The following is a 16,645-nucleotide window of genomic DNA, read 5'->3' on the forward strand; positions in this document are numbered from 1 at the left end:
GAGGTGGATAAAGTTAACGAATTCACTTGATCTAGACTGATATAATAGATATTGTTCTAATTTTGACTTGAATTTTAATGTCATCGGAGATAACATTCTGGAACTAACTTGGAAAATGGAATATTAATAAATAGAGTTTTCTAGTTTAAATTGAGCTAATAAATTATTTCTTTCTTTTCTGTTAATGGAATTTTCATAATAATTTGATTCCCATTAATAAAAGAACGAGTAATAAGCGTCCTTCCATAAATTACAAAATATCTACGGCTAAAATAGAAAGTTTACGAGTTTTTCAATTTATTTTTGTTTATATTACATTGAAACTGTGACAATTCCAAATTTCAATTGTTTATTGCGAAACCGAGAGAAAACAATAAATTTCGCTAAATCAGAAACAATATTTGTTCCGAAGAAAATATCTCCCCCTGAAATTAATGGCGCGCAAACCGTAGAATCGAATGAAAACGAATAAATATTCATTAGAATTTTGTTCTCAGTAAATAAACCGACTGCGATACTTCAAAAAGTTATTTTTCTTCGCCCAGCCTTTCCTCAAAGTATGTTAATTTTTGCTCCAGAAATTCCAGTTGATGTGGCGGCGCAAAGAAACCTTTTTCTTTGAATAATGCCATGATTAAAAGAAAAAAATTGAAAAAATGCGATGAAAAAAAAGAACGAGAGAAAATGAAGCTTGCTTTTTAAGCCTAGAGGCATAGAATCTTTTCCAAAGATCAACCGCATTCCTTTCTTGTTGCCAGATTCGTCTTTCTCAAAATTTCTATAGATATATGCAAATTTTGAAACCCGAGGAAACATTTTTTTTAGCTTTGACTTCTTCTGATTTGTTTATTTTCTTTCATTCTTTTTTAGTATTTTGACTCTTGTTATTTTTTTTTCATTTGGAGAGAGGTTGATATATGTTTGAAGAGCAAATGAATTTATCTTAGGCTTAATTAGATCGTTTGAATTATGTTTTCTAACTCTGCATCGCAGAGTGATGTAAGAATGAAGAGTTATTCTTACATACTTCATTTGCGGTTGTGACTTGGGGTTTATTTGTTTTTTCTTACTTTTTTGTTATTAACTTCATTTGAATAAATTTTTGTTTACCTAGTTAAATTTTTGACATTCTTAATGTGGGATGTACTTGTTATTAATCTGAATTTTTAAAGATGACTTGCTTTAATTAATGACTATGTTTGATTTTTATTTACTATTTTTTATGATATAACTCTAATTATCGTAGTTATTCATTTTTGCGCATAATTTAATTGCATATAAGCGAATACTTTTGCTGAGAGTAAATATTTAATTGCTCGATGGTTAATTAAATTAAATATCAGGCCCATTGGATTCAAGAAATTCTAATTGTAACCGGAAGTTAAAAGTTCGATTTTAATGCTTATATATTATTTTGTTACCTAAAACTTTCCTTTTGAAATATTGGAAAAACTTGAAAATGATGGTAGTATCTTGCACTGGTACACAAATAAAATTCATATCAATCTTAACTATAACATCCCTCATTCTATTGGTGGAAATTCCATTGATGGAAATGGAAATTCCATGAGATATTTCATGTAAAAAATACTAACAGAAAAATAAAATACTTTTCCTTGTCCGAATAAGAAGTATGAACTGAGTTTGGTTTAATATCGAAGTTAAAATGTTATATCTTAAATATTAATACCAGAACAATTACCATATTTACTAATTTAAATACTTTCATTGAAAGCTAATTTATGAAAGTAAAAACATCCGTCTTTAAGTGAAAATACTACTAGTTATATATTTCAGCTAGTTATTTTTAATTATTTATTAGAAGAAGATTATACTATTTGAAGAAATTTAAAACAAACGATTAATTCAAAATCGCAAAATTATGGATTTGAGAAACTCAACTCAGTTTAACGTTAAATCATTTTTATTTCTAAAAATGCATTTTATCAATTTACTTTAGGAGCAGATATTGTGTATTTTGTTGTAAAACTATATTAGAATTTTTTTATTTAAGGACAAATACTCATAGAAAGAATAAATGATGCAATGATTACAACGTATAAAACTTGCAAAGTATCATAAATTTACATCTGTCACTGGTTACGTACTAAATTAGTTCAAATTGTGTTTGTCTAAACTTCATAAAAGGTAAATTTAATTATCCTTCTCAATCATGTTTCAAAACTATGAGTTACGCAATTAAGAAGAGGAAGATTAGTGAAATTTGGAGGTACAATGGATCAGCTTTAAGAATCACAGTCAAAGTTTGAACATATTTAAAGCGTTTCACTGATTCAAGCGAAAATTATTAAATTTATATAAAATCAAAATGAGTGCTTATTAAATTAATAAAATGTTAAACGAATATTAATCTTATTTTACATGAATTTTTATTTTGCCAGTTTTATAAGTTCAAAGAAAGAAAAAAAAGCATGCAAAATCTTTGAGAATATGATCTGCAATAACTGCAATGACTATGACCTTATAATAATCAAAACATGGAGGGATAAGATATAAAGTTATAACCTCTTGCATTTTTTGAATGAACGCTGTTTCATGAAAGATTCATATAAATCTATAAATATTAATTTAAAAGGTTTAAAGAGAACTCATCTAAAAAATAAAATTAAGTAATTCAAGAAAATTGCATTAATAGTCTTCAAAAATAAAATCAGTAACGTAGATTTTTTAAACAAATATTACAAGAAATGAGTTAAATCTTAATTGGCATAAAATTCTTAATTTTCTTACAAATAATGTTAATACAAACAGTTAATGTGTTACAAAGAAATTGCAATTTTTAAAAAAACTATGCAATGATAAAATATATTTTTAAAAAATTCTTTTGCCATGCTTTGATGCCGATTGATATAATATTAACCCATTGCATTTTTTGAATGAATTCAATTACTCAGATCTAGGTGCTTTATGAAATATTTATATAAATCTATAAATATTAGTTTTAAAGTTTTAAAGAGAACTTGCCTAAAAATAAAATTAGGTTATTTACGAAAATTACATTAGTAGTCTTCAGAAATAAAATCAGTGTTGTGACTATGCAATGATAAAATATATTTTTTAAGTATTTTTGCCGAGATTTGATACGGAAGTTAAATCTTCCTTAGGGAGCAGTTTTATATCTTCAGCAATGTATCAAAAACAATGTCCAATTTAATATTTCTATACATTATAATTAATGAACTATAGAAATTTATTGTTTTATATTTAAAACGCTAGATTTAACAATTTTTGGAAAATTCTGTTAAAAAGGAAAATAAATGGAACATGCTTAACTACATAAACCCTTAAATAAATTTGTTTATAACATTGTCTTTCACGGAAAAAAAGTTATATTAAAATTACTGCTCTGTATGTTAAGGATATATCTGGTAAAAACATAAAACATAATTCTAGTTGATGAAACCAAAATATATTTCATTTAAACCATTCTTTTGGTAATTTTTCCTTTCTTATGGTAAAGGTACCTGGAAATTCTGGTTTTCAAAATTATAATACCACGCATTCAGCAAAAAATAACAGAAAAGTAAATTTAACCGAATAAATGGTTTTCATGCCATGCCCTAAGGTATCTTGATAAAATTATCAAATTTTATCACACATTATAGAACATATTTTATTGTTAATTTTACCAAAATCATTATCAAAGCATTTCTGTAAAAATTACCAAACTTTTTGGTGTTCCCATAGAGCTTGAAACACAGTAAATTTTACCATAATTTCGTAGTTTTTACCATACTTTTTCTCTGTGTACAGTATATGCTGTGTTTACAATTATATCTAGCACACTAAAAGTGAACAAAACACTTTTTCAGACTTTACACACTATGCATTCTTTTAAATCATTCTAGTTTGTTAAATTTACAGCATTTCTTATGATATTTTACAAAGTTGTGTTTCAGTATTCCCAATATTTTAAACGAGTGGGACTGCTTTTACCTACTACCTTGCAAACAAGTCTTCTAGTATCTGAGTATGTCTTGTACACTATAAGAACCAAGAGAAGTTTTTACGGACATTAATAATTCATCTCTAAGTTCTCACTCTTAAATTACAATAAAAATGCGGAGAACCTAACATGGTAAAAAATGATCAAGGTTTCTTAAAAAAGGTGGCTAGTACATGTATTTCGATAAAGTGATGAAAATCCTGTTAAATGAACTTCAAAAAAACTAGAGGGAAAAATAAAAGGAGGAATCCCTGGAACAAGATGTTTAGATAGAGTAGAGAAGTGGTTCAAGGACTTGGGAATAAATAGATGCAGAAATATATCATTGAATAGATCTAGATGGGGGTAAACTGACTGGGATGGCCTTGGATGGTAACCGGCTGTGATGCCTAAGAAGAAGAAGAAGGTGGTTCTCACTCACGTTCTAAATACTTAAAAGACATCAAACTTTCACATTTTGCTCTCCTGGTAAGACACTGAATTTATTTTTTCACAATGAGAAAAATAGTATGGTATAGTTCTCATTGTGAAAAATATGGTAAAAATAGTAATTTTAAAATATTTTTAATATGGTAAAATTTTCAGTGCTTCTGGTTCAATGGGGACACCAAAAAATTTGACAATGTTTACCGAAGCACTTTGGTAATAACTTTGACAAAATTAAGAATAAATGATTACTTTGTAATAGGTGATAAAATTAGATAAATATTATATTAAGATATTTCAAAGCATGATATTAAAACTATTTATTCGATTAAATTTTCTTTCCTAATTTGTATTTTTTCCTAAATTTGTATTAATAAGTGTGGTCAAAAGTTAAAATTCCTCATTTAAATTTTTATCTAAAATCTAGAAGTTATCTCAAAAAAGTGAATCTACACTTGATTTTAATTATTCAAAATAAAATTATTCAAAATTTTAAAATCACAATGATAAATAAAAGTGTTGCCGCACTTTAAATTTAAATCTTACATCAATGCTGGCCTTAATTTCGTACTGAACTCGAAATCATCTATTCGGATCACGATTTTTGACGTAATAAATGTTCTTTTGAAACTTTTAGTACAAAAACAAAACATTTTCCCAAATATAACCCATAATATAAGGCATAAGGCAAACATTTTCTACAATACAAACATACATCATAATATTAGAAATGGAAGAAATACTCTTTCAGATCTCTAACTCAATCAAATGTTTTTCATCTTCGAAGTTGTGCTGCAATACAAAAAATAGCAGGGACATTCTCTATAATATTATCTTTTTTTCCCTTTCAAAAGAATAACATTACACTTCAAAAACGAAATGTTAGAAAGAGACGACTTGGGATAAAGTATAAAAATATATCTAAAAAAGTTGTCTCTATTCAAGCAACATTCTCCTTTTCACTTAATAGTGCATAGAAGAGGTCATATCCTGAATGAAATATAAAAAAAGAAGAGATAAGAATGCTATGGTCATGTTCCTAAAGGATCAGGTGGTCATCTCCAGTGAAAATAAAATTCCTCTCCTTTAAACTAAATGTCCCATTTCTCTTCCTTTATCTTTTTTCTAGATTTATAATGGACAATATCTTTTTTTTCCTATTCACCGCAAATGTAATGTTTATTTCTGGTTCTATACTACGGTTCGTTTCAAATTTACCGAGGCGTTCTATCCGAATACTTTTTATTCAAAAATATCGTCTGCATTAGATCTCTTTAGAATGGAAATGCTTCGAAACAAAAATGATACTTCCTTTTTCGAATGTTCTAGAATTCCATAGGAAGAGGGATGCATCGGACGAATGAGGAGTGAAAGGGAAAGAGAATGCAATATTTTTCAACCCCACCCATATGGGATGCAATTTATAAGGATGTTACAACTTTGACTCTTCCGTTTATATCAGATTCTTGAGATCCCCGGTTGTATAAGTCGAAATATTCAATTCTGAACACGACAAGAATGGCATTATTTTGTTCAATGCTTAGATAAAAAGAAGCAAAAGTAAATCAAAAATGAGTAGTTGAAGCCGTAAAAATTCATTTTGCGACTCTAAGAAGAAGTAAAAGTTTCTTTAGTGACTCTATAAAGCACTCAGTAAAAATAAAATTTTTGATGTTTGGTAAATTAAATAGCATGCCTGTTTTTAAGGCACAGTAAAAATTACTTCAAAATAAAAAAAATAGTTTTAACGTGTGTTAATAAAACTGATAATCTGTTATTGTATACAGGATGTTTCAAGATTCGATCAACAAATTTAGAAGGCATATAGTGCATTTTACTCACAAAACAATATTTTTTTGAATTGCGCTAAAGTTGAGAAACAATATTAACAGCTTTTTAAGAAAAAGTTTTCAACACTATCTTTTTAAAAGGGTAACTTTCTAAAAGTTAGCGGGTGAGAATAGGTTTGAACGTCAGAATAAAATTATATGTCCGTATTTTTTTGTTCATTTTAAAAACAAAGCAAACTGTTGTTATTTTTACTCTGCACATGTACTCATTTAATTTACATAACTCAAATAACTAAGAAATAATAAAAAAAACACAATTTATAATTTATCTTTATTTTTAATTCATTCGAAAAAATAGTACGCTTAGTAAATAGTCACCTGTTTTGCATCGAATAATTTTGATCAGTAGAATATTTTTAATTTCTTAACAAGATTTAATTCTAAACTATCTGTCAATAATTATAAGTTTTCTTTTAATAAAAACTTGGCAACAATTTAAGCAACAATTTTACTTTAAAAAAACCCTCCACTAAAGTATTAAAACAATTTATTATTATTTATTGAATAAAATGTTTTTTGTTCAATAAAAAGTTTTATTCAAATTTCTTTATTAAATTAAGAATAAATTTTAGACGACAAAAAAAGAAAAATCGTATTTTCTAATGTAAAAAAAAAGAATTAGCATCCAGTTATTAGAGAAGAAAATATGAATGAAATTTTACGCTAAGTGTGTTTAAGTCAAGTTTCTTGTAAGTTATCTACATTTAGATGGTAATCGCCCCATTTAAATATTTCTTCGTTGTCGTTAAATTGTTTTTTTAAAAATAATTTGTTTAACTTTTTTCGGCTTCTACTAAACAAAAACTCTTGAAACTTCAGATTTTGCAATAAAAAAATACGAAGATTAATATGGTATAAAAAAATTCTAACTCATTATTCAAAATTTTTTCATCCACAATTAAATTAAATAATAAAAAGTTACTAAAAATTATTTTTCACATGAAATTATTTTTGAGTAAACTAGTCTTATGAGTAGGTGTAATTTCTTTCGAATCGGTTAATTAGTTTTAAAAATATGACTTAAAACGCAGAAATGAAATTAACATTAAGGGGTCCGACATTTGGATCGCTCGCCTGACCAAACTATGGGGAAGGTATTTCCCAGATTGTGGCTACCCCCTATATTTTGAAGGTTAAGAATCTAAATATGTAAAAAAATAATAATAATACATGTTTATTCCGAGAAAGTATGTTTTTGTGTCAGTTTTCGTAACTTGATTAATAATAACACTATCTGATTGGCATATTTAAAGTCACCCCCAGAAATCGTTAAGATTGACACTTAGTACGTGAAAATTTGATCATTAGATCATTCAGGGTGATACCTTTTTTTTCCTCACTGTACCTTACTTCATGTACCTTTATAGGACTCCTACGACTGATTATGTGAAATTATAAGAGTGTGCTACAAGTTCAAACATGAGCCACGTCTATTATCTGGAATTAAAAACCATTGCCTTTACCATTGAAGATAAAGCCTTAACTATTGCTTTATCTTCGATACTGTGGTAAAATCAGGATATGATAGTGACAATTTAAAAAAAAAAATATTTCTATATATTTCCTTTACTTCAAATAAAAAAGGAAACTTTTTAATATATACTTAAATTCACATCAAAAAAATATAATTATATTAATTATTGATATAAAAAATTTAAAATCATGTAAACTCTTTTTACTTAAAAATGACAAAGCCTTGTTCCGAAAATATATTAGAGTTGAGTATCTTAAGAAACGTAATAAAATCTTTTACTTTTGATTACTGTGTTAATTATCGAATTCATGAAAATACAAATATAGTAAAATCACCCAACAAAATTTCAATTCAGAACTTGTCATTGACGGAATCTTTGTTTAAGTACTATTTTTGTCATTAAATTTCTTTAATACGAACTTATATTTTACTTTTTAAAATTTATTTATCTTATATATTTTTTTCGTAAAATCTTTTGATTTTGTTCAAAGTATGCATTAATCATATATTTTGCTACTCGGAAAATATACACTAGATATTTACTCAGATTTTTTTATTGGAGCATCTAAGTAATATGCCATTGTTTTCTTTAAAAAGAAACAATGCCTACTTTACAGTTTATGTATTTTCTTATATTTCCTCTAACATAAACAGCGTAAAACAATTAACTTCCTTATAAAGCATAGATTAAAATATGAATTTGTTGTTTTAATGTAAGTACCGAATTAATGCTACCCTTTTTAAATTAATTCATATTGAAATAATGGACAACAAATAGAAAAGCTAATGTAATTGGATATTTAAATTTAGAAGTAATTGTTTATTAAAATAAATATTATAATGTAATTTTATGAGTATTTGTTTACAAAACTTATTCAGAGTACCTTGTCCCCGCTTGCTTATTTTTATCTTATTTTGAAAATATCAAATTACGAATAATTTAACGGGTCGTAAAGCTTATTTACATGATTGTATCCGAAACTAATAAAAATTCATCTAAAGGCGTCATGTCTGAATCCAATCGTGTATGAATATTTATTTAAATATGCAATTTCTTTAATCGAATTTTCAATTGGATGTTTTCATATGTATCGCCTTACTTGAAGAAAAAGAGAAGCAAAATATATTTAAGGCATTTATTCTTATTCAGATACACCAAATTAAATTAATTTTTTTCAAAAGTAAAAAAAGTAAACTTATGTACTAAACTCTTGTAACAAAAATACTAATTCTTATTATTAGATAAATGAAAATTTATGCTACTTATTTAAAATAAAATTATTTTCCCTTTCATCTTTCTTCACTTCATTGAAATAGTATCAAACAAATTTCTACGCCAATTTATTTAAAACTGAAAATAATAACCAAAAAACGTGACTTATTTATGAGGCTCATTTATTAAACAAAACTAAAAAGAGCAAAAAAGGTATTACATGTCTGAGTGAAAACTATGATTTTTGCTGCCTAGAGAAATTTTAAATAAAATCTTATTTATAAAAACTCAATATAATATTATTGGTATGATTATTGGTATCATGGTTGTCTCCATTGTCATTTTATGTCTCCCATGAGGTGAAATGTTCTTATAACGTCTAGGCATTCTGAATATCAAATTATCAAGCTGTACCTGGGAAATATTACTCCACTCAGCAAGCAGTGCTCGCCGAAGTACCGATGTACGTAGGAGGTAGTATGCAACTCGTACAGACTGCAACTCGTAGTCTAAGCATATCCCACACAGTCTCGATCGGATTGAAGTTTAAGAATCCTGACCATTCCGTACCAATGATCTTCTCAGATTAATGGCAATTCATTTACAATTTTTGCTCGGTGAGGAAGGATATTTCTATAGATAAACCCAAATTCTGCTCACATGGCAACCCTAAACAAGCGTACGTATTGGTCCAGAATGATGTGCCGATTAATTTGACCTGATATGGTAACAATTCAAACATGCAGATCTGTTCTGGAGCTCAGTATAATTTTACCACAAACGAGCAATCCTGCACCATCGTTTCGGTGTAATTCAATGGTGTTATTTTGAGGATAACAGGGACCTGGTATTCTCCATATGAAAGTCCGACGTAAATCAGATTGTCAACTAAATACTGCTCCATTGTCCCGCCAATCTACAAGAACTGAAATTGCTCCAGCACAGGTTGCATGGTGAAACCCCCCTGACGATGCTGCCATGTATGTCAGTGCTCCCACCATAATTTCTTTTAAATATTTTTCCATTTTGTTAGCTCCTTTAGTGATTTAACAGAATGGTAATTTAGTTTCCTATTTAGCTTGTTATTGCATATTAATGACTTCGCTGTCGTAAGAGGTACTTACTTCTACTACTTCATTTTAAAATATTTTCTTCTGATATATATATATATATATATATATATATATATATATATATATATATATATATATATATATATATATATATATATATATATATATATATATATATATATATATATATATATATATATATATATATATATAGATAGATAGATAGACAGATAGATAAAAAACATAGCAAGTTTTAAGCTATTTTGGTTAAATACTAGATTTACTTATTTCACTGAAAGCCTTTACAACTACTTTCTACAAAATGAAAACCAAAAAAGGGAGAGTTTGAAGTAATTTAAAATTAATTTGTTTCGTAATTTATTCCTTTGAAGAAAAGTGTATCTATAATTCATTTTGATATAGCACTGATACATTTTGAGAAAAAATTTATTATAAAACAAAATTTTTTTTTTTGCTTAAAAATTTTATCTTCTAAAACAAAAGCAACACTGGCATGAATTTTTTAACATAAGACTTTTATCGAACTTTCTCCCGACACTTTTTCTTTTTAAAAAAGGCAGCAGCAGTTTTTATTAAATTACTCTTTTTAGGAAAACTAGGCATCTAAAGAGCTGCAATCGAAAAGAGTTTTCTTCTTCAGGAATAGAATGTTTTATAAAGGCTGTATACAAATCCATTTAACTGAATAACATTCCAAGAAACATACGATTTTATCTTAAAATTTTTTTCTACTGTTTTGAATTGCGAATTTTTATTTCTGTTTTAACATTTTAGAAATAACTTATTAAAATATGAAAAGCTTGAAATCTTAACAATACTTTTATTGAATAAACTTTGCTAATGCCAAAGTTTCAATTCAGAAGTCAGGAAAAATTATAATGTCCATGTGTCTATTAGAAATGCAAGGGAACTGGAATACAGAAAGGCGCTTTAATTACTGTTTTTAAGTAACGCTTCTTTTTATTTTGTTATAGTTCAAAACGTGTCAAAACAATTGATTCTCTTGGAAGAACTTAAGCTATAAGTTACATCCTTCAAGTTCTAACACTTCGTCAGAATAAATAATAACAGCTATTTCTACAAATTGGTAACTGACTAACATTTCACTAATAAATAAATTTTCAAAGCAGAGAATTGAGCATTGCGTAGTAAAATTTTATAAATTTTGTTGGGTTGTTCAAAGCTAATTTTAAAAATAGAAATTAAAATGAGTAAAAATAAGTTTACTAAACTATGAAATATGTGAAATACAGAATCAAGTACTTTGAACACAACATTCCAAATTTTGTATGTTATCTAAAAATTAAATTTGGGCTGTATTAACGTTTCCGACCAGCAAGTTCGATAGAAATTCCAGTTTTATTATAGTTATTATTAATATTATTAATCATATGTGAACATTATTTTATTAAAATTTTCAAATTAGAGTTGTTTTAGTTGAGATGTTAAGAGTTGCAGTTGCTTTTTAGTATGATGCCAGACGAAACCGAGACCCAACAATTATCAACATTTGTGGGTAAAATTACCAAATTTACTACCAAATTGCATGATAATAAAACCATAATTCATTGTTAATTTTACCGAAATTCATTACTAAAGCGCTTGGCTAAAAATTACCACACTTTTTAGTATCCCCAAAGTACTACAAACATGGTAAATTTTACCATCATCGGGTAGTTTTAACCGTACTTTTTTCGGTGTGTATACCAAATTACTGGGCAAAATCTAAACGAGGATTTATAAATATATTACAGCTTTCTTACTAAATCAATTTATATTTCGAAACTTGACTCTATTCACAATTAAAATCCGACAGTCCAAGATTTAAAATAATGAAATGTTCATTATTTTGTTGACAAAGAAATTTTGATTATCCGAAGAACATTTTGCTAGATTTGCCCATGATATACATTATATCTAGCTCAGAAATGATAAAAAGTAAAAGAAAGAGATATGAAACAAAGTCTCTTTTATATATAAATCTTTTACAAATATCTTAGATATACAAATAAATATTCAAAAAGAATAGAACGATTTGATTCTTATCAGCCCTATATCCACATTTCCATATCCATATATCCATATTTCTTTTACAAAATATGACAGTTTAAATTAGTTGAGTTTATATTTTGAAACATAAATGACTATAAAATATAAAAATCCTCCGAAAAGACTACAAAATCAGATGCTCAAAAATGATTAATCTTTCTGAGAAATGTTTACAGATAAGAATGAGGCTTAAGATGAAGTTTGATAAAGGAGACGTTTCATTCAAATAAACTTAAAGGCTTCCAAAATTTGAATAGATTAAAATAATAACGAAAGAGTGGTGCATGTTTTGTTTGTTATAGTTAAGACTCATTTATGTACGAAACATTAATCTAGTAAAGTTATTATCTTGGGAATATTCTATTTTAATTACGGAATTGGCTGGTTTATTTTAAATAGTTTAGTTATCAAAATCGCTTGAAGATATTAAGTAATCTCTTTTGCAAAATAGCGAAATCTGACTGTTACCTTGGTATGTCTTCGGTTTTATTATTTAATGGACATTAACTTTGTTCAAGTAGAAATTTTTATTTATTGCTATTAATAGAAATTATAAAGCTGGTTCAAAGAAACATCTTTTATTAATTAAATGTAAAGTTTGGCTAATTCTTAGTCTATAATTCAAATTTAAAGAAAAACGACTTACATTTACAAAATCATTCAAATTTTCCAAGAAAAATTATTTTGATGAATAAATAAACTGTTAAAACTTTCAGATCAAATTACGGTAAAAAGTTTCCGCTTTCATGATGCGGGTATTTTTTACCGTAAAATCCATTTTTATCGGAACATAATATGGACCAAAAATGATATACCGTAATTTTTACACTTATAATTTGCGTAAAATTACTCAATCACTCAAAGTAAATAAATATTACAGTAAAAATCAAAGTACAATATTTTACCATAAACATAGATCCTACGGGTGATGCATCTAAAGTGCCGGTACTCTACACCATAATTTGATGCTGAATTTTTTAAAGTCTATTCCTGAAAGGGTAAAACAACTGACTGTCTAAAATTATTGTGTATTAACTGTATTATTATGAATTATTATTCAGTATTAACTATAGGTTCCATCTGGAATTATTATATTTTATTATATACCATATAAGGTTCCGTTTAAAAATTCTATTCAAAATTAAATTGTGACATTAGAACTTTTGTTTAAAAAGTGTTTTAAGGCTTTTATTTGTAAAATAAATGTATTAAAATAAAATGATATGGATAAATGCATTCATAAAACTGGAATTGAAAATTGAAAGCCATTAACTTATTTCATACTGTCTGAGTTCCGGTACTTTTCATCGAATGCTACGGAATGAAAAATCTGATACGTGACATAATTTTTGCAGTAATTCCTAACATAACAACACGGAATCACTGTAATTAAGTGAATATTACTGTAAAATTTATGGTAAAATTTTTCACGGTAAAATAGATTTTACTGTAATTTGGATTTCATGGATGAAACAACTAAAGTGCTGGTACTTTTTACCATAATTTGCTCTGGAATTTTTTATAGTTTATTTTGGATACGTAGAAAAACTGTGTATGTGAAATTATTATATATGATTAGATATCTATAAATTTCTATTTCTAAAATTTTTCTATATTAACTCATAACAATGCGTTAGTGTAGACATATAATTATAAGGATCATTATCATTTATTTAAGAGAGTATTTTTTAATATAACAGGGACTAAATTGCTATTCAGAATTAAGTTTGGTTTTAGCTTGTTTGAAAGCAAACTTGTATTTAAAGCTTTATTTGAAAAGTAAATGTAATGAAGAAAAATGAAACGCATAAATGTATTTCGAAAACTGTACTTTATGACTGACATCCAAAAATTTATATCATGTTGATCGAAACAAAATATTTTATAAATTTTGCAATATTAAAAAAAAATATTTTATAAAATTCATAGTTGTAAGAATGTAAAAATAACTCATGGTAATAGTAAGCATGTAAAAATAGCAAAGGACTATTTCTTATTAACTGAGAGCTTAGCTTAGAGGTCACTGTTTTTCTTTTAAATATTTCAATAATGAAGGTCAAGTTCCTCTTCAAAATTCAAGCAAGATATTAAAACTCATGAAAATCCATACTTTCTTACCTTAATTTTGGCTCCTCTGAGCAGTGTGAAATGTATTTCGACCAAGGTGGTCCTTTGACTTTGAAAGAACAAAATTCTTGATGTTGTAGGCAACTGGTTACACTATAAATGCACTTTCCAAAATGCAGATGAAACAACGACACTGAGTAGAGTCTTACAAACGAGAGGCTTGCAGCAAGATCTGGGAAATTCCGGGTTTATAAGTTTGGTTAGGGTCAAAAATACAAATCAATAAATTTCTATAGTTTCAGTCCCACTATTTACCAACTAAGAAAACAATGTTACATTTATGCTTAATATTTGCATTAATAGAAACAGCTATAGTGACCATAATCAAAAATTTAATTATCGAATCTTACGCCTTTAATTAAGTCAAGTATATTTTACATTTCCATTACTATTTTTCTATTAACATTGGGTAGAAGTTTGAATAATTATAGTTGCATAAAGTATCCTTTTTTTCGGCCAAATGCAGTTTTCATCTAATTCCTTGTGATATATGTACACATGCCATGGAACATATACAAATATAATGACTAACATACATGATTCCTAGCATACATAATGTGTATAAACAAATCTTAAATATTTTTATGCTACTCGAACAAAAACCATCGAAACAGCTTAAATTTTTGACGTTCTCATTCAAAAAGTTCTCATTCAATAGTTATGCAAATATAATCTCTAAATGCGAAAGTTTCGAATAAATTCTTAAGAGCAAAGCTAATATAGACATCACAAAAGACTTCCACTTTCGAATTCCTCGTAATAAAAAAAAATAGATTTCTGTTAGTGCAACTAAATGAAGCTATCTGTGCCTTTTTACCTAGCATCTCATCTGATTCCTTTCTTTTCTTTGCAGTGCTCCAAGACTACAAAGTGACGGCATACGACGCTGAATTCATCATCAAGGGTAACGTAGCTCTTCTTCGCTGTGATATATCGGGAAATGGAAAAGAATACGTCTTTGTAACATCCTGGCTTAGAGACGATGGTCTGACTATTTCATTAAATGACAATAATGGTGAGATCCTGATGAAAGAGATATTGCTTTTTTTGTATACTGCTTGTGATATCAGATATAGCAAAGGGAAGGTTTCAAATAAGATTAGGCTGTCGGAGGAATACGTGATTTAAATACATAATAAAAGTGACGTAATTAAAACCTAAATATACGGTTTTTAAACAATTCATTAGGTAGTTTTTCTGTTCATATGGTAACTGCTTACCAGAAATTTTTGGTTTTCAAAATTATTGTACTCATTACCACACATTTAGGGAAAAGCACGAAACTGAAAAATAAATTTTACTGAAAAATTGGTTTTTATATGATTATCAAAGGTATGATAAAATTACGAAATTTTACTGCATAAACCAATTTCTGTCAAATATTATAAAATTATATTTATCGTTGATTCTACCAAAATCATCACCAAAGTTCTTTGGTAAAAATTACCAAGCTTTTTGAACGGTAAATTTTATTTTTTCTGGTAATTTTGAAGTTACTTTTTTTCTCAGTGTACTCTTTCAATTATATGTAGAATTAATTTATTATATCCTTTTGTGGAATTTGTCTGCTGATGCTATACGCTCGAAGTTAAGTAATTGTATTATTTGGTTTACATTAAAGCAATATAATATATACATACCGTTTAATGTAGAGCTGTAAATGTTTTATTTTGATTACCTTCTTACTTTCTCTTAGTTCAAAAAAAATATTTCGTTTTTTTTTCTTCATAAAATTTTGCACAAAATTGTTACTTTTTCTTTTTAAACGACAATAATTGTAATATTCATTATATAAAAACGTATACTGACATTAAAGTATTTTATGCATGTTGTCTTGCGAAACTTTCATTGAAATTGAGTTAGTATACTTTGGACATAGATATAATGACGGTTTGGGAGTTTAGATATCATAGCAAAAGAAAGGATTAGCATAAAATTTGGCTGATTTGAATGCGTTTTACTAACTTCGCAGTATTATTACTTTTTTGTGTTTAGATTTCACAGCAAAAGAAAGGCTTAGTATAAAATTAATTGAATTTAAATCAGACAATAAATACATAATTTTTTCTGAATGAAAGTAGCCTTTTTGTTTCAACTCGTTTGGATTCTTAAACTATCAAATGAGAAGGATAGCTATAATTTGGAAGATATAGGCTCATTAATGTTAATTTCTTCTCTTGAATTTTGCTGTATTTCTAAAATTATTTATGGGAATCAAAACAACGTTACCCAAAATTGTAAAATTTACACAGAGGAAAGCATTTTTTAAAAAAATTACCCTTTTGTATGGTAATGACATTCATGGTAAAAAATAATTATAATTTTAGTTAATAAAACCTAAATATACGGTTTTTGAACCATTCATTTGATGATTTTCGTTCTTATAAATACTGTTTGCTGGAAATTCTATGTTTCAAATTTAAATTTCTTATAGCAACACCATTA

At 27.0% G+C, this 16,645-nt stretch overlaps 1 protein-coding gene across 1 annotated transcript in view; it reads left to right on the top strand.

Annotated features, from left to right (window-relative positions):
• Positions 1–16,645, top strand: part of LOC107452972 (cell adhesion molecule Dscam1) — a 257,172-nt gene that overhangs the window by 96,942 nt on the left and 143,585 nt on the right. The window contains exon 3 of the mRNA XM_071184720.2: positions 15,054–15,215. Coding sequence (XP_071040821.1) covers positions 15,054–15,215 — 162 coding nt within the window. The remainder of the gene's footprint in view (positions 1–15,053; positions 15,216–16,645) is intronic.

The sequence above is a fragment of the Parasteatoda tepidariorum genome, chromosome 10 (genome assembly GCF_982258835.1).
Source record: "Parasteatoda tepidariorum strain Cologne lab strain chromosome 10, Ptep-v5.0, whole genome shotgun sequence".
Classification (NCBI taxonomy): Eukaryota; Metazoa; Arthropoda; class Arachnida; order Araneae; family Theridiidae; genus Parasteatoda; species Parasteatoda tepidariorum.